Consider the following 22335-nt stretch of genomic DNA (forward strand, 5'->3'; position numbering starts at 1 on the left):
TCCTATGTTAGATGCAAAGCGAGGATGCTCTCCTTCTGAACCAATTCATATGCAAATCTGCAGGAGGTCCTGGAGAATTGGTTTGGAAGTGGGTATTTGAGAATAGTCTTCCCTCCAAAAAATTTCTTTCCATTTCTTTTCCTGGTTCATACACAGAGCAAGCAACAGGAAAAAGAAATATTAAAAATTCCTGTATTTTACTTTTTTTTTCTGCAACAGAACAATCACATTTGAGAATCCAGAAGGGAAAAGGTACCATCCGTAACCACCGTAATGGCTAGAGTTGGCAGGCAGAACTTCACATCTTCTTGTCCTTTGGTATTAACTCAGATCATGAAGAATTAGAAGTGATTCCAAAACCCCACAACCTCAAACTTGCAATTTGGTCTTGAGTGCTTGGGCTGCGCATTTGCACGCTCCTGCAGGCCGGGCTGGCTTGGTGGGAAGGCTTTTAGGAGAAGATGAAACATCTCTGTTCTGTTGTGTTTCAGCAGGGAAGCAAGTCTTCAATGCCTTTCCAAGGGTGAACCAGCTAGGAAGCCATTTAAGATGCCAGGGTCTGGCAGAGGAGAGGTAAGCTGTGGCTTGCTTATTTTCTCTTTTAATTGAACAGGGGGAAAATTAAAAAAGCCTTATTCTGCCAGTTTTCCCTCAGAAGCTTCAAAGAAAAACTATAAAGCACAAGGGCTGCTAGACATAGGGAAGGGGGATATCATGGTATGGCAATCTTTGCACCTTCTCTTAAAAATAAAAACCCCCGTAACATTAATTCATAGCAGCTCTGGATAAAAAGGATCTTGCGGTCCTGATGGCAAACACTGTCCAATGCACTCTTGTCTTGGTTTGGTTTAATATACATTTGAGTAACATCCATGATTGTCCATTTTCACTGTGCTGTCCTGGGGTTTTTTTCCCCTGGTCCTTTTTTTTTTTTTTCACTAGATATAATATTCTGTCTCCTCCTTGGGGTGCAGTGTCACTCAGAGATGTCTTAAGGCCGTACTTGAGCTACACTATGATGCCAAACATTGGTAGAATCTCCTTTTTATTTTAAAAAACTTTTTTGTTGTTGTTGTTTTATCATTTGGTCAAGCAGGTTCCCAGACCGACCCATAAAAAGAAAGCCCGCATGGCGCGGACGCGCTCCGATTTCTTGACTAGAGGTACTTTTGCTGATGGGGAGGGGGATACGGAGGAAGATGATTACGATGGCAATTTTGAGTTCCTTCTCTCCTCTGACCAACCTCCTTATCCTGAGGCAGTGCCTGCAGCCCGGCTGGGGCAGGCCTGTTACAGTGACTCCGAAATGGTAATTTTTTCCAACATGGTGGGGGAAATGAAAAAAGGGAGCAAGCAGAGCTGTGGGAGCCTTTCTTTGCTAACCTTACCTGCACTGATCCCTCCACTGCTTCTTCTCCCACTTCCAAGGATGCTGTAGATGGGTAAACTCAGCAAACACAGCAGAAACGGATGCGAAATGGGGAAATCATTTGTATTTCTTGGCCATGGGGATGTTTTCTGTCTTGATTCAATATCAGCTACGGTTTCCATAGCTCTCCTGTAGCATTGCAACTTGTACTGCACAGCTATCTGGGTTTTTTTGTTTTTAACCTCAACAGCAGAGTCCCCCTAGGATCCTTTTGCTCTAAAAATGATCTACACAAATTCATAGAAAAGATCAAAGCAAACATTGTCCAAAAAGCAACAGACAACAAAGAAAATTATATAAATTTTGCACCTTTTGATTTTGTATCCTTAGTCACAGTATCTGATGATTATTCAGTCCTCAATTATCGGAGCAATACTGGCAGACCACGTCTTAGAAAAAGCAAAACCATGTAAATTAAATAAATAAAAATATAATGAGAATGAAATAGTGGGTTTTAAAGAAAAAAAAAAAAAAAAGCCCAACCTTAGTGGCTTTTTCAAGCACAGTAACTGGTGTCCCTTGGCAGGTCCACGGGGTGCAGCTCCGTGCTACATGAACCTGTGCTGCAGAGCACTTACATCTCAGGCTTAATCTCCCACCCAGATAAGCTGCTTTTGTAAAATCACAAACTGAGAGGTTTCAGGAGTGGAAGAGGCCAACAGCTTCCAACCCACTCATTTTTCTTCCTGAGGTGGTGGAGATGTTCCTGTACAAGTGTGGATAAACACCAGGAATCGTCTCCTGCCATACAAGCTCAGGTGTAGCGTTGCATAGAGCTGCCTTGCTCCTTTGCTTCAGCTATGGTGCTGGATGTGGAGCTGAGTGTAAAACCGAACAAAAAGATGAAAATCAAAGTTAGCAATTTATTTTGTGCTACGGTGTTACCGTGGGTCCAGCAAACATCTGGTGCAATCCTAAAATCTGCTTTTCCATCAAAGGCAGATGGCCAAGGAGGGCTTTTCCTGACTTTTCTGTGAGCAGCTTTTGTTATAAAGGATAAATTTTTCCCAGAATAATTTCCTTATGGGAAGGGGGGCAGAGATTTACAAATTCCGTGAATTTTTAAGGTTGCACTTGATAAATTTCCAGGGGTTTTGAGCCAGGAGTACTGAAAACCTGATTGAAAGACACAGCTCTATGAACTGAGCTCACTTGGCTGCATCTTAGCACATGTCCCTGCTTGTAGATCAGGAAAGGGAGAATTTTATGTAGCAAAATGTAGTATTTTACATAGCATAGTGGAAACCCTGGATGAGGGGCTGCGCTGTACCCAGAGTGCCATGCTGTGTTCCTGGAGGCTACCCTCTTACAAAACGTTAGGGGTTTTTTAGCCATAGAAATCTTTCCTGCTGGGATGCAAAAGGCACTTGGCAAGCTCCGTCCTTGGGAGGGGACCTGGCTCATCCCAGTCTTTAGAAATGCTCCTTGGGACTCTGCTCACCTGATTTAACAGCTCTCACCGCATGCAAGTAGTAGTAGGTGCCAACTGTCTCTTGTCTCTCCTGTGTCTCTCTTCTCCTCTGCTCTCCATCAGTAGCTCTAACTGGTGGTCAGCACTTTCACCCCTTGCGCAGCTGAGTTCTGCTTTCTGGCAAACGCTACCCATGAAGTCGTGTGCTCAGCGATACCCTACGTCTGTATGTCCTGACAATGTGTACAGTGTTTCCATCTGTATTCCATATTTGAGGTTTAGGACCAGCCCTTTGGCTTGTGGCTTCTCTGGGTCAGGATTGCCACAAGCAGCAAAATTTAGGGACTGATTATTCATATTCATTAGCAGAGCCCGATTGGGTGTTGCAAATGAAGCAGCCCGTGATAGAGCAATACTGGTGCATGTTGGTTTGGGTACAAGCTCAAGTAGGTGGATGCCTATATAGGCATATTCGTTGTGTCTTGTGATGTTCACATGAAGACAAGTCAGGCAGCTGCCATGTGCGGGCTGGTTTCTGTGCTAGTGAATAGCTTATTCATACAGCTCCAGCCCCCAGTTATGACTCTCCAAACAAGCCTCTTTTAACGTGCTGCTCAGCGGCCGAGGACTGCTGGACAGACAAAAGAGAGATCACGTGCGACCTTGTGAAGCTGAGCATGTGATGGCTCACCAGCTGCACTGGCGTGAACCTGCCCGTTATGACCATTGGTTTCTTGACCGTCAAGTCAATGATTGTGTATCACCAGCTGGTAAGCAGAGGTCCACCAGAAACCCATTCTCCTAGCCTAAGTCTGGTGTATCCCAGAGCAGCAAAGACCAAGAGCATCTTCAGCCAGAGCTGAAACCCAAGGTGCACCAGTATATAAGGTGGCTGCTGAAGATACCGTTTACTCCAAAGAGCCTCTAAGGCTAAAGGGCTTCCTGACAAGACCAAGCCCTCAAAGGTTGCTTGAGCTTTTTGGCTAGTGATTAGCTGAGGATTAACCTGCCTTGCAGTGAGACAAGTACAAGTGGGAGGAATAGCTCCTGGCTGTGGTCAGCACATATGAATGCCACTTCTATTTTGCACCTAAGCCTGGAGAGCTTTCCTGCAGCAGATAAATAGAAACCCTTGGTTGGAGAAACCACAGCAGAAGTATCTTCTGAATACATTCTCCTTCAGCAGAGGCCCTTAGAGAGAGGGTCTTGGGTAACAAAGCAGCGATTTAGCTCCAACCTCCATACTAAAGCCACGAATTGACAAACATTAGTCCAGGTATCTGTCACCAGCTGATCCTGAGCATGCCTGAAGAGCCAGCAATGAAAGATCACTTGTCCTAAGCCATTCAGAGGGAGCATTGCACTTTAGGAAGCTCTTCAATGCAGCATGTAGCACTGCTGCCTGCTGGGACAAGTCATCTCACTTGGCCACAGTTATGTCCTCCTAGTGCCAGTGGGTGAAATACAGGTTGCTCTTTCAGAGGAAAAATATTTGGTCCCCTATTCATCCAGGGGACAACTCCAGACCCCCTAGCTATTGCCGTTTACCTGCACGTGGTGCTTTGTGGTGTTCCCTGGCCAGAGATTTTCTGGTGCAGAGGCTTGTCTTGGCATTTGAGAAGGTTTCCTATCCAGACAAGGACCTTGCCCATCACAGCTTCTTGGAGGAGTCCCTCAAACAGAAGGATCTCATGCCAAAAACACCTTTTAGTCCTTACTTTCAAAAGCTGGAGAGGTTGCTGTGATAGCAGAGGAAACGCTGAAATGCTGAAGTAGGTCAAGAACTGGGGCAGAGCAGAGAGAGGTGGTGGTAGTAATGGTATAAAATCCTTCTTCCAGTTTTGTCTAAAAAGTGCATTACAGATGTTTTTGACTCAAAGTCTTCTGCATGACCCAAGGGTTTCACTTGCTTTGCTCTACTCCAAAATCGGTATGCCAGGTCTGCTTGTGGAGTAGGTATGATACGTATTTAGAAAAGAAAGTATATAGTGTCCTATAGAGCAACCTCTGCATTGCCCTGGTGATCCCCTTATCCTGCCTGCCATGGTCAGCACATACCAGTGTGCTTTAAATGGCTTTGAAATAGGAAAAAAGGGAGTAAATGCTCCCACAAAATACATTTAAAAAAAAACAAAAACAAAAAACAAAAACCCCAAAGCACTGAAAGTGATTAAAAGGTTGAAATTACTCAAGAACAAAACTATGTCATGGGGGCAAATATTTTAATAGGTCATTTTTGAAAGTAGGTAGTAAGTTTGGGCTGGGTGGAAATCACTTTTATGGGGTTGGGGGTGGGGGTGGTTCCCAGTGTCCATCCGCAATTTATGTGTGATCATCACCCAATGTAAGAGCAACAGGAACAAGAAACCCTTTGATGGTTTAGGCAGTTTCTTTCTTTCCCAGTGGCAATTTTGCCTTATGTGCTGCCATCTCGTGGCTGTTAGGAAGGTTAGTCCAGGAGTGAAAAATAAGACATTCCAAGAGAGTAAATATGGTAAATGTCACTCCCCTGCAGCCCATATTTTATATAATTTTATTTGAAATGTTTTTAATAGAAGAAAAGGAAATGCTTAAAAACACAGTGCGTTCAGTTGAGACACTTAGGTGATGGGAAAGCTACAGAAGATATTTGACCATCATCTTCCAAATCCTTACATACAACCCGATTCCCTGCTTTCCTCACACCGAAAATGTCTCCTCCAGGAGTCAAACTCCAAAATCACAGCTGCAATTGGAAAAAAAGAAAAATATTGCTATATTTCTTTAAATATGGCAAGACTATTTCTGGGCTATTTCATGGAATCCTTTAGGTTGAGTTATTGCAAATTCATTTCACTTTTAAAAGTGATCCCAGAACAGGGTGGCGAAAGTGGTGATCCTTTGTATTAAAGCTGCAAAATCTCTTATTTCTAAAGGCTTTATTTTAACGTGACCTTGGCACAAAGACTTTGGACTTCTTTTCTGCAAAGTCCTCAATGAGAGCTAGAGGAGGAGGCTCTGCTGGGACATATCCATGTGGTCAAGGGTTCCTTTGGTGCTAGGAACAGCACAAATCACTTTGTCATGGTTAACGATCATGGCTAACATGGCTGTTCTGGGATGGAGAGCTGAGCTGCCCGGACCAAGGTGGTGGAGCAGTTGTGCAAGCTGGGTGGTGAGGACCTGTGGCTTGGTGCACACTGATTTTCATCTCTGGTTGCTCAAGGAGAAAGAAGTTTGGACCTCGATGTAGAGTTGGAGCATGGGAAATGCTTTTCCCTTTTAGGAGTTGTTAAAATATTTTTTTAGTTGTAGCTAGCTCAACAGGACTGTAGGTTTTCACCAGTAGGCAGATAGAAATAAAGACATAACAAATTAAATATCTAATGTTTGCTAGGAAGAAAATAACCAGCTGGCATCCCAAGCCTGTCTCATTTTTAAATGCTTCATGCTTGGAATTGTTACAGACGGTGCAGCGATTTGCCTCTGGAGAAGGTCAGACGAAACTGCATAAAACCATGTCTCAGGGGGAGATAGGGAAGCTGGCGGCTGTGCAGAAGAGCCTGGCTCTGGACGGGAGGTAGGAAACATGGCTGGAGATGGGAGATGAGTCCCTTCCGTGTCCTTCTTGGTTTCCATCATCTTGCTGAACCACCCCAGCTCCTTTGGAGCTCCACCAGCCAAAACCAGCATGCAAGTTACTCGTCCCATCTTTCCCACGTGACTGTGGACATGCCCAATTGGAAGAGGCGTCCTGCTCATATCACAATAAAGTTTAGACACCATGTGCCAGATGTCCCATCCCAAACCACCCACTTGCATGTGTGAAACTTGAGTTTCTTGCCTTTCCTGCGGATGTGTAGCCTGGTTTCCCTGGTAGAAGTTGTGTGGATTTAACTCCTCTTCAAACACCATGAAGGTCTGGGAGATTGGGGTAGTTTTGGATAGAAGGACATTTTCCTAGTTAAGGTAGTTCCTCTTTCCATGAATTATTTCCAGGCCTCAGCGAGCCAAGATGAGGTTCTGGGTGAAGGGAAAACAGGGGGAGAAGAAGACCACGCGGGAGAAGCTTGCTACCCAGTCTGAGCTGCTGGAGCTGTATGCAGAGCAAGAAGCCCCCAGCAGGGAGGTGGTTTCTGGCTTGCAGCTTGGCGAAGGTAAGTGGTAGGGTAGCATGCTGCCAGTGTTCTAAGAAGCAGAGAACTTGCTTTCACTGTCATGGCAGAGGGAAAAGCTAGTTTAAATCTAGTTTTATGCTACAACCAAGCGTAGCCCTATATATAGGGACTTGGGTAAAGATACAGAACTGAGGAAGGTTGGCTTATCTATAGGATTAAGGTATCTGTAAATGGGAGTATCATATATGATGGTGTGGTCTAGCTGAAGCTGCTGTGGGAAAACAGGTTGGGAAGCTGAACAAATTGAATGTCCATGCTGTTTCATGTCCCTTGAATTCATAGATGGTGTCAACCCAAAATGATGGTGAGTAGATTAGAGGATGGGATCCAAAACGGGTCTTGAGGAATTCCATGTTGCCAATCCTCCCAGCAGCTGTCTGGAAATGGACAGATGTTTCTCCTCTTGACAGAGGAAATAACCAAAGGAGAAATGACATTTAATCTTTCTATGAGTACCACACAGTGCTTTTCTCCTCTGCAGGTTTATTCTGATGCCCATCTCCCTGTTCTAGTCGCAGAACTTCGTGTTACCCTGCTGTGTTGCAGCTCTGGGAGATTACGCTTGATGTTTTTTACTTGTTGAGAGTTCATCAGGAGCCATAGATCTTTATTACTACCCAAGAAATAACCCTGCTTCTCTTCCAGGTCGTAGGTGGAACTTGGGAAATAACATTTGTTAACTAATATGCTCTTCAGTCTCTTTCTCCCTTTTTAATTATTGCCTGTAGAGTTGGGTCCTCACCACCTGACCCCTCCACGGAGTCCCGAGCTGTCTGGTGTCTACCGTCGGGAGTTTAAGGAGAACAAGGAGCCCTCTCCCAAAGTGAAACGGAAGCGCAGCATCAAGATCAGCAATGTGGCTCTGGAGCCTGTGCAGTGGCAGAACGACTCGCTGCAGATAATAACCAGCGCTAGCGACTTGAAGAGCATGGATGAGTTTCTCCTGAAGAAGGTAACTCCTGTCCTCACTGCTCCAGATAAATTATCAGAGAGTTCAAAGAGCAGACAGAGGCAACAAAGCCAAAATTATGCTGGAGGCAGCGGTAGTAATACTAATTCGTCTAAGGGTACACAACACACACCAGGGCAAGTTTGGGAGAAAAGATGGGCACGCTGTGCATGCACTGTGCAGTCATTCTGCACAGGCACAGCAGCTTTGGTGCTTCCATTGCTTTGAGTTGCCCCTGGTGGCATCAGAAATGGGTGACCTAGGAGAGCAGGAGTTGAAGACTGCGAGGAAGTGCTCATGTTTCTAGTTTGCATGCAGGAGAAACTACCTTGTAATCATTATTAGCATCATCTGCCAGTGGTGAAGCAGCTGGTCATTAGTGCTGCTTCATCTCATGCGGTGCTCTGCTACAGTGCATGGGTACATAAACTCCTTTGGTTTCCCAGATGAATGAACTGGATAACGAGGACAGCAAGAAGGACACGTTGGTAGATGTCGTGTTCAAGAAAGCGCTGAAGGAATTCCGACAAAACATCTTCAGCTTTTACTCCTCGGCATTGGCGGTAAGTGACCAGATGACAGGTAAGAACTTCCACCTCCAGGAGAAACGAGATGCTCTGGGTCCTCCTGGTGGTGGAGACGTCGTTGAGCCTTCCATTCCTGGTCTGCTTATCCCAAAGGATAGATGCTCTTCCTTTGTATTCAGTCCCATGAGCTGTAAATTTGGACTAAACTCTTCCTCCTTGAGTGGAGATTTCTGGTCTCCTCATTACAGCTTGCTCACAGTTAAATGGGAGATGACAGTAAGTCAATAAACTCCTATTTGCCACAAAACATGCCTGGAAACCTTTGAGTCAAATTTGTGAGTAGTGGACATCCTGAGCAATGTGGAGCTCTGCTGTTCTGCTACTTCTGAATCTGAGCAACAATTGCTATGGCTTAGTGATCAAAAAAAGGTTTTTTTTTGCCCAGGTTGTACAAAAAGTTCCCTCTAAGACTTCAGCTGGCATTTAACGTCCTCCTGCTCTGTGCACTGAGAAAACCACCCTGCCAAAGGTCACGAAACAACTCTATTAGATGATCCTTTTTTCCTTCTTCTAATCATACTTGGACTTTCCTCAAGCATTTGGAAGCCGGTCAGGCTGAAATAATTGTCTGGAGCAGAACAGGCGATCTGGGGTGTATAAAATACCTTTTTCTTTTTGCTTCTGTTTCCTTAAAAGATGGATGATGGGAAAAGCATCCGCTATAAGGACCTGTATGCCTTATTCGAGCAGATACTGGAGAAGACCATGAGGCTTGAGCAGAGGGACTGGAGTGAGTCTCCAGTTAAAGTCTGGGTCAATACCTTCAAAGTCTTCCTGGATGAATATATGATAGAGTACAAACCCCTGGACTACTCCGTGGTGAAGGTAGTTGGCACTTTTCTTAAGCCCATTGAAGATTTGGGAACTGTCTTTCTGCAGGGTCATGCTCTCTGTAGATACACAGGAACCTCTGTAGTCTTGTCCTCTGCTTTAAGCTGAGGTGGACAACATAAGTTGGCATGCAAGGCATGATTCATCGGTTGCATTTCACTGGGCTCAGCAAACCCTAGTTCACATATGGGCTGAGCTGGGCCTTGGCTGATGCCAACATGTAGATGTTGTCTCTATGGCAAAGCTGCAACCATCTATGGATGGTTGGAAAGGCAGTTGCTGGTGCTTCCTTTTTAGTTTTTGGATTTTTTTTCAATCTTGAGGGAAAGTGAAAGAGAGAGATGCTTTCCTCATCTCTTGAGGTTGCAGGAGAAGGGGACACGGGCAGTGGCTGTCCTCGGGGTCTAGCTACAGTTTTTAAAGCAGTCAGAGCTTGCAGTGTGCCTTTCACAAACCTGAGTTCCTCGCTTTGTGCTCCTTATTGTCTGCAAGGAGAACCATGGGGTCTCAGGCTGGGCTTGGGAGATGCTGTTTATTGTACAAATAATCCATCTTCTGGCTCTTCTGCTCCAAGTCCTCCCCAGGCTCCTCTCTAGGCAGTTTTTTTTTTCTGAGCAGGCTGAGCATCAGCTCTGGCTGCAGTGCTGTGCCACGTCCTCCTTGGGAGTCTTGCGTGAGATGGGAGAGCTTTAGGTCACTAATGCTGGACTTGGAGGCAGAGCAGCTAACCCCAACTCTGAGATGAAGTTGGGGACAGTTGTCCAGGGGATTTCTGAAAACAGGGTGATCCGCAGGAGAGTTTTCTAAAGTGACTATCCTGGGGCTGCAGGTGCGCTGGAGATGGGGCTGGAAAGCGGTGGGCAAAGTTAGATATGAGCCCTCTGTACGCTTTACCTGGGGAAATTGCCCATAAATACGCTTAAATCTCTTTCTATTACCAGGTGCCAAAAACAGAACGAAAAAAGAGAAGAAAAAAGGAAGTGGATGTGGTGAGTTGAGAACTCTGTGCCTGCACATTAAAAAAACTAATGTCCTTGTGGCCAGAATGACAAGTGATAAGAGACTTTCTCATCACATGTCCTATGGTGAGATCTGAACATCGCACTGTAATGAACATGCAGCTGTGAAAGGACGTGCTAGAAAGATGGACAAGGTGGATTTGGTTTGCTCAATCAAGGATCTCTGTTGTCCTCTGAAAACATGTCCCACATCAGTCAAGACAGTACATGTAATGTCAGGAGTTATTATAGAAGAACTGAAGGCAAACCAGAAAGTGTTGTTCTGGGTTTCTGCATAAACTTATAGTGTGTGTTTTACATCTCTAATATCAGAGATGTAGGACATTACATCTTCTTTCCTAAAGGATATGATAGTACTTGGAAGGATGCAGATGCAGAGCAAAAAGGGGCCATGGATGCATAGAAGACCTTAACATGGAGAGGTTGGCCAGCCAACCTCAGTTAAACAGAGTTTCTAACCTGCTTGCATGACGGCTCGGTTCCCATACCGGCTGGATTTCTGTTTGGGTTGCCTGCAGGGTTATTGGGCTTAAAAGGAAACAAAAATAGCAAATAACAGCTAAAAGTTGGACAACTGACTGTGTTCATCTTCCCATTTTGCAGCAAACTCTTCACCCATCTCCATTTTCTCACCACCCAATCTTTTTTGTTGCAGGTGGAAGAGCACAATGGTCACATTTTTAAGGCGACCCAGTACAGCATCCCCACCTACTGTGAATATTGTTCCTCCTTGATCTGGATAATGGACAGGGCTTCTGTTTGTAAATGTAAACACGTTCTCTTTGCCCTTTTTTCATGTGCTTGTATCACAGTGATGGGTTTTGGGACTCTGAAAGATGTTTGCTGCTGTTTCCTGCAACCCCACTCTCAAATAATTTGGGTTTTTTCACATTAGAATAGCTCCTGGGACAAATCCTAAGGGTTTCTGAAGTCAACTAGTAAGTCCATCCCAGCAGTCCTTCCAGTCCTTGTGGTATTGCTAGTTTTGTGCATGGGAGCTTTACGTTACACATCTTATCCCATAAGGTACCATGGTCATCCCATAAGGTCAAACCATATTTAAGTGTCATGGTAAGAAGGGCAGCAAACGTGCCCTACAGCTTCAGCCCATAGGATGCCTGGGGTCTCGTGACCATGGCGAATTCACTTGGCTTAGCCTATTTGACCTCCAGACACATGAATTTTTGGGGAGATCAGGAAAATGGAAGAGGACCAATGGGAAAGGCTGATCCATCACTCTGTTTTTTCCAACATTTCTTTGATTAGGTTGAAAGTATCAACCCTGGGGTATTTCAGGCTGATGTCCAGTGCAGGAAGAATACAAATTAGGTGCTGTTTTCAACCTCTTTGAGGGTATCCATGTCTGATAGCTCAGAGTGACTCATGGATTATTTTCCAAGTTGATCTATCAGGGTTTTTTTAATATTTCAGGGACTTAAATATGGGACCATTAGAATGAAAGGCTTCATTTTTTTTCGGTTGAGTGGATCTAATACAGACTTGGCCCCTGGGAACTGCAAATTCAATGTGATTTTGACCTGCTAGTCCTGAGAAAAGCTACTTAATTCATATTAATTCATATTTCTCCAACGATCTGACTTTTTGGATTATTAAATACTATTTTTCTTCATTGCAGTATGTAAATATGCTTGTCACAAGAAGTGCTGTCTTAAAACCACGACCAAGTGCTCCAAAAAGGTGAATGTCTGTCATTCCTTTTCTTTCATTAAATACCTTTCAGACAATGATCCCAGGCTTGTATAAAAAATATTTGCAGGCACAGAACTTCATATAATGCTGTCAATAACCCTCCTTCAAGCAGGAACTTGGACCAGAGATCCCTGGAGGTGTCTTCAACCAGTGCTGCAGTGTTTGCATGTATTTTGGGAGTAATGCAGCGATGCATCACTATGTATCTGCCCAGTCATGCAGCAGATGTTCCCTGCCTTGTAACCATGTTGAAAATAGAAAGCTACCTTGTTTTATAGCTTTTAAGGACCTGGCAATGTGGGATTATTCTTGGAAATATAGGTCATTGTTAACACCGCAGGCTCACAGCACAGTCCCCAAACAGCAGCGGCACTACAGCTGGGCAAGGAAGGGTGGGTGGAGGATACTGAAGCACTCACCGTGTTCCTTAGAGGTGAATTAAATATTGTTTGCCAGGTTTAAGGGTATGGAGGACAGTGAATGAATGCGGCATGTCACCCTGGCTAACAATGAATCATCAAGATTTGATGTGGGTTTTATTAAAGTTTATTTTGTGCCCAAAAAAAGGATACTACAGCCAGGATAATAATGTGCACAAAGCTTTATCAGCTCCCTGGGAGGCTTCCTGGGGAAGAGCAGCCTCCATAAAGCTGCATGATTACATTTTTCCCAAGAAATAATCTGAATATATACATTGAATATATATATTTGAATATATGAATATATTTGCTTTGATATAGTATTTTTGCTGCTCTCTTTCCCTTTCTGGCAGTATTTCTGCAAGAGTTGGAAACACCTCACGAGTCCCTGCTCTACGTATCTGGGAAGTTCAATGAGATCTCTGATTAGTTTTTTTCAGAGAAGCTCAGAGATGCCTTCTCATTTCTTGGGGTTTCTCTGCACAAGGAAGTTTTTGTGCTGTACCTAAGGAAGCGAGTTCACTGTGTCTCCACAGTACCTTTCCACTTGGGCAGTTCTCTAGTCTCTCTAGTGCTTCTCTAGGAAGGCTCTGGCTTGTCTGTGCTTGGTGGATTAACATTTTTAGGGTTGTTTTCAGCGACAGGGAGCCACAGACCATCTATTATGCTTTGAGAAAAAGGTCTTTATTTTCTGGCAAAGGTTGATTTTGTAACTGTTAGCCTTGTCCCAGACTGGATCTGTTTCTCCAGATCTATGGTGAACTTGAGCAAAAGCTCATCTCTCTCTGGCCATAGAATTGCTTTCACCCATGCTTGGTCCTCATCTCAGAGCTACTTGACTTGAGTAAAGTAGCACATGAGTTTTGTGGCATCGCATTTGCTGATGGTTTTAGCAGCCAAGCAGGCTGGTTGAACAGCAGTTGATTGATTTCAACTGGTAGCTGAGACCAGATGTTCCTGGGTTGTTTTTTTTCCCTAGAGCAGGAAACAACATGGCCATCTTCCCCACATCATCTCATAAAGTTGACAAGATTGATGAAAGAATGACACTGAATGGGAAAAACAAAGATGCAGGAGTGGTTGTAAGGGGAGCTGTGACCTATGTCATGGTCACCACTGTCTTGCCGATGATTGGATTGCAGCATGTACCCTCTCACATTCCTTTTGCTGAGGCCAAGCATTTGTGTCAAAATTTTATTAGGTCTTTTGACTTTTCCCACCCAGAATCTCCCATTCGGGAGGACTTTGTTCACATTTGAATTTGCCAAATACCAAATCTCCAGCAAACATTTGCAGCTGGCAGAAGGGTCTTTCCTGACAGATGGAGATGGGGTTTTTCATGCTCTTATTTTGGCATCATGCTTGTCCACAGACATTTTGTAATTTCCAATGCTGCAAGTTGATCTAAGCACCCAAGACTCAGGTTTGCCTGTTCTGCTTTGGGCAGTGAAATCATCCCTGGAGATGGTGCCAGAGGGGCAGGAGGTGGAGGAGGACCATGTTGAGCTGCATTGGCTCTGCCGGGCTGAGAATATAACCACAGCAGGGTGGTTAAAGAAAGAAAATTCAGCCTCTTTTTACTTCAGGTGCATGTCCAGAGACCAATCTAGCATTGCAAGATGTACATTGCTGGCTGCCCTGTCCTCATTTGCACATGGCTTCATTAGACTTGCAGGTTGCCTGGGTCAGCTGAAGAAGTTTGAATAGGAGCTGGATGTGAGCGCTGTGCCAGCATTGCTTCCTATAAAAGGATTTTAAAACCCTTTTTTTCCTTTTCCTCTTTAGTACGACCCCGAGCTCTCATCTCGGCAGTTCGGCGTGGAGCTCTCCCGGTTGACCAGCGAGGAGCGAGCAGTGCCGGTGCTGGTGGAGAAGCTCATCAACTACATCGAAATGCATGGACTGTACACAGAGGGCATTTACAGAAAATCAGGGTCCACCAACAAGATCAAGGAGTTGCGGCAAGGACTCGATACAGGTAAAAGTTTGGGGAGAAAAAACCCACATGGGGAGAAAAATCTCTGCAACAGCACAGTTGGAGGTGAGGAAGGTGGGATGCTTCATCAGGGCGAAACAAGGAGGCAGTCCTGCCTTCCCCAACCACATCTCCAACGAAACTTTGTTCTCAAGTCACTGACTCATGCTTTTTTTGGCTGTGATGCATGAAAAAAGTCATTCTAGTTGAGAGAAAATGCTGCCTTAGAAATCTTGGTCCCACCTAAGGTTACTTGCCCTGAAAAATGCAGATTTTAAGACATGGAGCTGAAATCAGGTGATGGATTTCTTGATGTTGAACACAGTATGGTTTTGGGGTGGCACATGAATGTTTTCTATCCTAGAGTATCTTATCCATGCATGGGCTTCACTTATGGCTTCATACTGATCGTTGCCTCTTGTTTCTATTCTTTCTCCTCAATCCACTGCCGAAAGCAGACATTGATAATGTGAATTTAGACGACTACAACATCCACGTCATTGCCAGCGTGTTCAAACAGTGGCTCCGAGACCTACCCAACCCCCTCATGACCTTCGAGCTCTATGAGGAGTTTCTGCGGGCAATGGGTAAGGAGCCTCCTTTACTATCCCATTCCCTTGGCAGAGGGAAATGGTGGCCACTTTTAGTGCCGAACTCTTTACTTACTCCTTGGGCACAAATCAGCTGGTTTTGCCAAATTATTTTCACCCAGTTTCAAAGTCTGATTCTTTGGCTGTAGGGGTTTTTTAATGCAAAGCCACAGGCAGTTCAGTCTCACCTTTGGTGGCACACATTTGCATCTTGGTTCAGCAGATTTCAGCCCAAAATGTTAGCCAAAAGATCTGTCTGTTAAGTAGTAAAAGTAGACAAGCATTAAGAAGGTATCATTGTAAATATGAGGACGAAGTAGAAGCCACCCCTAAACTCTGGTGCTTTCTCTGCAGGCCTCCAGGAGAGGAAGGAGACAGTGCGGGGAGTGTATTCAGTCATTGACCAGCTCTCCCGCACCCATCTCAGCACCTTGGAGCGTCTCATCTTCCACCTGGTGAGGTATGTTGGGCCAAGGCAGCTTTGCGCAACAGGCAAGGGGAGGATGCTCAGACATCCTTTTGTACCGAAAGCAGGGGGGCAAAGGAAAGGGAAGAGTTTTCAGGTCCATCGTGTCTCCTGGGAGGTGGCTCCAGAGCTGTTTCTCCAAACGATGCTCGTATTGATGAGCATCCTCCACAGCGCTTTGGTTGCTTGTGGTGCCTGCGGGTCCATGGTGCCTCTTGCCACTGCAGGGACAGGTTGTTTGGGTGTAAAATGCTGGGTTTTTGCCTGCCTTGAGAACACCTGGGATGTTTTCAGGTTTGGCTTTCTCCATGAGTAGAACAAAGACGAGGGCAGAGCAGCGCACTTGCTGGCAGAGCAAGATAGCACTGTAGAAGTGTCATCTCCTCTATTCATCCATGTCCATGTGGAAGAGGTGAAGCGGAGGTGCCTTCACCTCTGACTTCTCTCTTAATCCCTATTTTTTTCAGGATTGCCCTCCAAGAAGAGACCAATCGAATGTCAGCTAATGCCTTGGCTATCGTCTTTGCTCCCTGTATCCTCCGCTGTCCTGATACGACAGACCCACTGCAGAGCGTTCAGGACATCAGTAAAACAACCACGTAAGAACATGGTGCTGGGTGATCCAGCTCCATGACCATTGCCATGTCATCGCTCATGTCTTGATAACCCTTAGTACAGTCGAAAGGCTCAAGAATAGGGAGCTTTAACATGGAAATTATAAACATGTATTAAACGCATCTTTATGAAGATATTTCATATTCTCTCGATCCCCAAGAGGTTGTTGAACAGGGATTTTTAAGCCATGGAGCATCCACAAGAGCAAATCAACTTGTGCTCTGGCCTGACACATCTCAGCAGAAAAAGGCGGAGCTTGTGCTCATGTGGTTTTATAGTTAATCCCATTTATGGCAAGCAGATCTTTATTCTGACTTAATTTTGTCTTTTTTATTTGAGGAGGTGAGCTTGTTTGGTCTGCAGCAATATTAGTATTGCATACTCAGGTTTCTTTAAGGTATTTTACATAATTGCAAAGATTTTACAGAGAAAAAGTGAAGCACTTGCCTAAATTCAGTCTGGCTCATATTAAACAGATTTAAAAATAGATAATGGAGACAATGATAATAATGGAAATAATCCAGTGAAGGGCTGGGCTTCTGAAAGAGGTGGTTTTACCTTCAGTAAGTCTACTAAAATTGTTGAAGACCAGAATATGCTTTGAAACCCAGCTGATAGGAGCACTCATCCTTCTACAGGATTTCTTTGTAGCTTCTCCCTTAGACTTTAGCTATAGCACATCCTCTAATTTTATTACGTGGAAAGGATTATTTTTTTCCCCCAAACACACTCCTGACAGCATTAAACAGTCAGCTCAGCATGCAAGCGAGTCTGAATTTGTATTTCTTTGACCCCTCTTCAAAGGGGGAGAGTTTCTCCAGTGAGATCCTTGGGGGTCTTTAATTTCTCTAGTCTGAGTCCCTTGATCCATCCATAACCTGTTATCACTCTTTTTGGGGGAATTTCCACTACCCTTGTGTTTCCAGCTGGACCTTTCTCCCTCTGTGCCTTTCCAGCAGGGCAGATCTTTGGGCAAGACAGGGTCAGCTCAGGTCAACTAATTTTCTCCTCCCATTTTGTCTTCTTTTGGGGTTTTTTTTTCCCCCTTAGCTGTGTAGAATTAATCGTCATTGAGCAGATGAACAAGTACAAGGCTCGTCTCAAGGACATCAACAGCCTGGAGTTCGCAGAGAACAAAGCCAAGAGCCGCCTCTCCTTGATCCGCCGATCGATGGTGAGATGCCAAAGCCATCTCTGTTCCTTACTGTCCTCTCCTTGCCCCCAAAGCAACCCTACCTGATCTTCTCCTGCTTATTCCAGCCTCCCAAACCCCTCGCAACCTCCCATGCCATCTCCCCTAGGACAGGGACCTTCAGCCCCGTGGTGGCTCCTCGCCCTTGCAGGGAGTCATACCAAAGCACAAGGAGGTGGGAACGGTCCGTTGAAATGTGATCATTCCAGCTCAGACACTCCTGATCAACATTTCTACCTTCACTTGAGCTTGTTTGGTCCTGGGTTGAGTCAAGACTTTCATTGACCAGCTCCACATCACCCCATGGGAGACCTGGACCATCCTTTTTTGTGCTCAAGTCACATTATCTGAACCCAAAACAAGCTCCCCAAAGGTTCTCCCTGCTCCTGCACCACCTTTTTGGGAGCCTCAAACCCATCTCATTGAGCTTCCATGCTTCCTGGGGGGCTGGTGGGCTGCAGATGCACGCTGCGCTTGGCTTGTTGGGCTGCAGGAGAGCGTGGTCGTCCCAGGCTTGGACTAAGGAGCCGAGTGGCCCCTCTGCTTGGACCTGCCCACTGCAGTTCTCAGGGACATGTTGCTCCTGCTTTTTGGGGGATGAAATCCAAGCAGCGGCTGCCCAAGGTTGTGGGGCTGGTGCTGCAGAGCTGCCCCGCTCATCCCAGTTAAAAAAAAGAAACCAAAAAACCAACCAACCAAACAAAAAAATCCCACCAAACAAACCAACCTGAAAAAACGGGTTTTTTCAAGGGGCGACAGCATGTGCACTCTAACCTTCTGCTTTCCTTTTCATCTCCTCTCTAATCCAGAAACCCGTACTAATTGCAGTTAGATTTATGAGCATAACCCGCAGTTCAATCCCGGTATGTATTAACTGCAGCGCTCCCTGCGCCAGCCGACGCGTCCCTCCGTTGTCTGTCACTGCTGCTCATTCCAGCCTCGTCCCACCGGCCTTTGTCCGTGACATTGCCCATCCTGTCCCCGAGTGGGTGCCTCTCCTCAGGGCCACTGTTTCTCCCACAGGTCCCCCGGGCAGCAGGAGTTCGGGACGGCCGGCGCTCGGCCATCCCTGCATGCAGCTCCTCGAAAAAACGCTTTCCACCCCTTTTCTCCTTCCTACTTTTTTTTTTTTCTATTTTATTTTCTTTTTCCATCCTGTGCTTCCCTCTCTTTTTGTTCTACTTGACTCATCCCTTCCCACCCCAATTTCTGCTTGCTCAGGATGCATTTCAGCATCAAGTTGTTTCATAGTGCTGCTGTATCTTGAGATGGTGGATAAAATCCCCAGCTTGGATGCCTCAGAGACCATGAGGCATCCAAAGGTCTCCTCCACCTTCTTGGAGGAAGAGCACCACCACCACCTTGAACTCAAGGTCAGGACACCCAGGTTTGAACTGGGAGGGGTCCCGCAACCCTGTATTCCTCAACTCCATCCCAGCTTGAGTTTGAGTTCCCAGTGAGACCGCGACAGACGAGAAAAGTGCCTGCAAGTTTTTGGAGATGCTCATGGGGCTGTTTCCCTTCCTACCATGTTCAGCCCATGATGCTTCTCCCCACCCTTCAGCATCCGTGAGGGTCAAGGGGATGGAGAGGAGCAAAATTCACAAGCATGCCATTTCGCAGGGACTTAAGTCAGCAAGCCAGTGGAATCTTTGGGATCTCAGGGGTTTGGCTAACAGCATTTGGGTAGGTGCACCTCAGCTCAGGAGCCCATGTGAGAAGGTGCCATCAGAAGAACGCCAGGGCATGGGAGCAGCTTTGCTGCCAGAGAAAGGTCTCTGAGGTGTGACGTTAAAAGATGAAAGGGGTAAAATAGAGCAAATATCACCTTTAAAGGAAAAAAGGAGTCTCCTTTACCCTGCAAACCTACTCCAGGCACACAGGGAATCAGAGACATCTGGGGATGCCCCAGTTGCAGGGTTTAAGTAGGCCTATGGGGAGAAAAGTTGCGTCGCAACGAGCTCTTCAACTGCAAGGAGATGCAGGTGCATCCTGGGGATGGTTGTCAGGAGGAGATCAGCAAGTGATGGGCATGACTCAGGCTGGTCAACATCTCCTAAGTCCTGGTCGGTTCAGGATCTTGAATTTGGAAGATGTGGTGTGTCTGGTTATGATAATGGCTAAGATAAAAACTTTTTAATGTCCATGGTGTCCCTCATCCCCAAAAACCCATCTTTTTCTTCTACTCTGTGGAGCAGATCCATAGACCTGGTCCTCGAAAGATTGAAACAGCTGCCTGTATAATATTCCTCCATACATCCTACCCCTGTTTAAGTCCTTTTCCATTGCTGGTTTTAATATTAAAAAAAATGGATGGTTCTTCAGAGCTTTTCAGTAGGGACCACTGCATTAAGTCTCCCCATTTAATCACAGGTGCAAAAATTGACATTTGTTGTCTTACAGTGGACTGTTGGAGGTGGTCTTGGTTTATGGATCTCATGTACATGAGATCAAAGCGTGGGCAACGTGATTAGGTGTGAGTTACCGTTTGCTGAAGGAGTCGGTGGAGACCCTTGTGATGCTCAGGAAATACCAAGGGTGGGCAAGGGAAGGATGCGAGATGTGATCTAATGATAAAGCAGGAGCTGGGTGCCCTGAAATCAAAGCCCTGGTGATGCTCCCAGCCAAAGCTGACACGGCCACCTGGCAGATCAAGCTTCCCATTGCACAGGCTGTGGGCTTTGCAGAAACCCATCCTGCCGCCAGCTGGGTTTGCTTTGAAGTCCAAGTTGCACTTGGTCCCTCAGCTGATCCATCAGCTGGTAGCTGGTCCATCAGCACCGTCCTTACTGCTGCCATCCTCACCGCCTCCATCCTCACCCCCTCCAATGTGTTGAGTCCTTCTGGTACCTCTCCCAGCCTGGGGTGAGATTTTGGAGGGTCCTGGGTGTGACAGCCAGTGGCACACTGAGGGTCGATAGACGGGGCTGTCGTCTTCGCTCCTTGGGAGAGCAGTGTGGTTGGCACCTGAGATGTTTGCAACATCACCTTGGCTGGTGGTGGTGACACCATTGTCTCTCTTCAGGGCAAAGGACGTATGCGACGTGGCGCCTACCCCAGCCCAACGTCTCCCGTCACTGTGCGCTTGCCCTCGGTGACGGATGTCCCCGAGGAGACCATGAGCAGCGAGGAAGCCATGGAGATGGAGGTGACAGAGCAGCAGCAAGCAGCTATGCAGCAGGAGGAGAAGGTGCTGACTGAGCAGATCGAGAGCCTGCAGAAGGAAAAGTGAGTCAGGCCAGGGGTTCAAGCCACTGTAGGTTATGTATGGATGTTATTTGACATCATATGGTTGACATGCTGCCCATAGGGTGAGCTGGAGGACTCCATCCCTCCATGATCTGTTGGTGTACACTCATCCCTTTCTTGTCCTCCCCACCTTTTCGGTCCCATTGTGTCAATGGTACTGGATCACTTTTTGGCAGGGAGGAGCTGACGTTTGAGATGCTGACGCTGGAGCCCCGCGCCTCCGATGATGAAACTCTCGAGTCCGAAGCTTCCATCGGCACTGCTGACAGCTCCGAAAATTTGAACTTTGACTCTGAAGGAGCCATCTCCGATCGTTCGGGTAAATCCAGGCATTCTTGGGTTTATCATAGAATGGTTTGGGTTGGAAGGGACCTTCAAAGAACATCTAGTCCAATCCCCCTGCAATGAGCAGGGACATCTTCAACTAGGTCAGGTTGCTCAGGTTTTTCAATAGCTTGGGGGGGTTATTTGTTTTTTCCTGCCCACTCTTGATGTATAGCAATTTAAATGGGTGTAAAGAGGGGGTTAAGGGTTAAAACACATGGACCTGGGGAGATGGGTGGTAGCACCCAAGGTTTGATGGGGAGGCTAGTGCTCCTCCAGCGCCACTGCATCATCCTGGGTGGTGCTACCTCCAGCAAGATGCCGGGAATGTCATGGCTCAATGGCGTACATTCCTGGGGAGTGGCGCTGAGATGCTGTGTGGTTTCAGGGTGTTAATCCTCCTGTGGTCCTTCCCCCCACTTCAGAGAGAAGTGTAGCACTTACCTCCCTGCGCCCTGCCAAGGTGGAGGGGCCGAGCCGGCTACAAAGGCACCCCAGGATGCGGCCGGAGCCGGTGGACCCAGCTGACACCTCTATCTCCTCCTCCTCCTCCCAATCATCCACCTCCTGCTTGCCCCACCTGCCTCGGAAGCGCTTCCAGATGTACTCCAAATCGCCTTTCTACCGAGTGGGGGGGCCTGGCGAGCCCCACGAAACCCGGGCGAGCCCCGAGGGCTTCGTGGGACCTCTCCGTTATCCCGAGGACCGGCCTCAGTTCACCACCCGTGGGACGTTCAACCCGGAGAAAGGCAAACAGAAACTGAAGAGCGTGAAAACCTCCCCCCCGAAAACCAAAGAGCCCCCGGATGGGGGGACGGGGGGAGGGCGCAAGAGAAACCCTGAGGCTGACTGCGCCACCGCCCAAACCCTTGTCCTCATGGGGAGCAACGAGTTCATGGTCTGAGATGCTCCACCCCAGGGACGCATCGCGCACCAGAGCATCCTCCCCATCGGCAGCACCAGCAGTGCTCCCGATGGCTTCCTTGTTAATGCCAGGAGGATGAATTCTTAATTAAAAAGGTCGGTGGGGGACAGTTTTAACGGTGGCCTTAATGGTTTGAGGGGGTTGAGACCTCCAGGGCAGGGGATTGGATCCGGGGATGGAGGGGCACCAGCTGGCTCCTGCCCTCTTACCCTCGGAGCATCCCATGTCTCAGAGCATCCCATGTCTCGGAGCATCATGCTACCAAATCTTTGTGCCGAATCGCCATTGCCCTTTGGTGTGAGAAAACCAAGCCTAAAAATCCCGTGGGAGCATCCCAAGCTGGCACCAGCTCCGCTCCAGCCAGCCAAGCCCTCCGTGCTTTAACCACCTCATCCACGCCAACGCCAAGTGCATGGAAAAGTGTTAAAATCTGCCAAAAATAACCTTTTTTTTTTTTTAATTTTTTAATGTGACCTAACCACCTTTC

General features: G+C 46.6%; 1 protein-coding gene across 1 annotated transcript in view; it reads left to right on the plus strand.

The window, feature by feature from the left end:
- The window catches only part of MYO9A (myosin IXA), a 154786-nt gene extending 132959 nt beyond the window's left edge, over window positions 1-21827 (plus strand). The window contains exons 26-43 of the mRNA XM_075714213.1: window positions 492-573; window positions 1097-1309; window positions 6287-6399; window positions 6819-6976; window positions 7726-7949; window positions 8393-8509; window positions 9170-9358; window positions 10306-10353; window positions 11039-11150; window positions 12020-12081; window positions 14298-14490; window positions 14946-15074; window positions 15432-15537; window positions 16011-16142; window positions 17209-17332; window positions 20376-20578; window positions 20776-20918; window positions 21349-21827. Of these exons, the coding sequence (XP_075570328.1) occupies window positions 492-573; window positions 1097-1309; window positions 6287-6399; window positions 6819-6976; window positions 7726-7949; window positions 8393-8509; window positions 9170-9358; window positions 10306-10353; window positions 11039-11150; window positions 12020-12081; window positions 14298-14490; window positions 14946-15074; window positions 15432-15537; window positions 16011-16142; window positions 17209-17332; window positions 20376-20578; window positions 20776-20918; window positions 21349-21827 (2827 nt within the window). The remainder of the gene's footprint in view (window positions 1-491; window positions 574-1096; window positions 1310-6286; window positions 6400-6818; window positions 6977-7725; window positions 7950-8392; window positions 8510-9169; window positions 9359-10305; window positions 10354-11038; window positions 11151-12019; window positions 12082-14297; window positions 14491-14945; window positions 15075-15431; window positions 15538-16010; window positions 16143-17208; window positions 17333-20375; window positions 20579-20775; window positions 20919-21348) is intronic.
- Window positions 21828-22335: the final 508 nt, after the last annotated feature.

This window comes from Pelecanus crispus, chromosome 7 (assembly GCF_030463565.1).
Source record: "Pelecanus crispus isolate bPelCri1 chromosome 7, bPelCri1.pri, whole genome shotgun sequence".
NCBI lineage: Eukaryota > Metazoa > Chordata > Aves > Pelecaniformes > Pelecanidae > Pelecanus > Pelecanus crispus.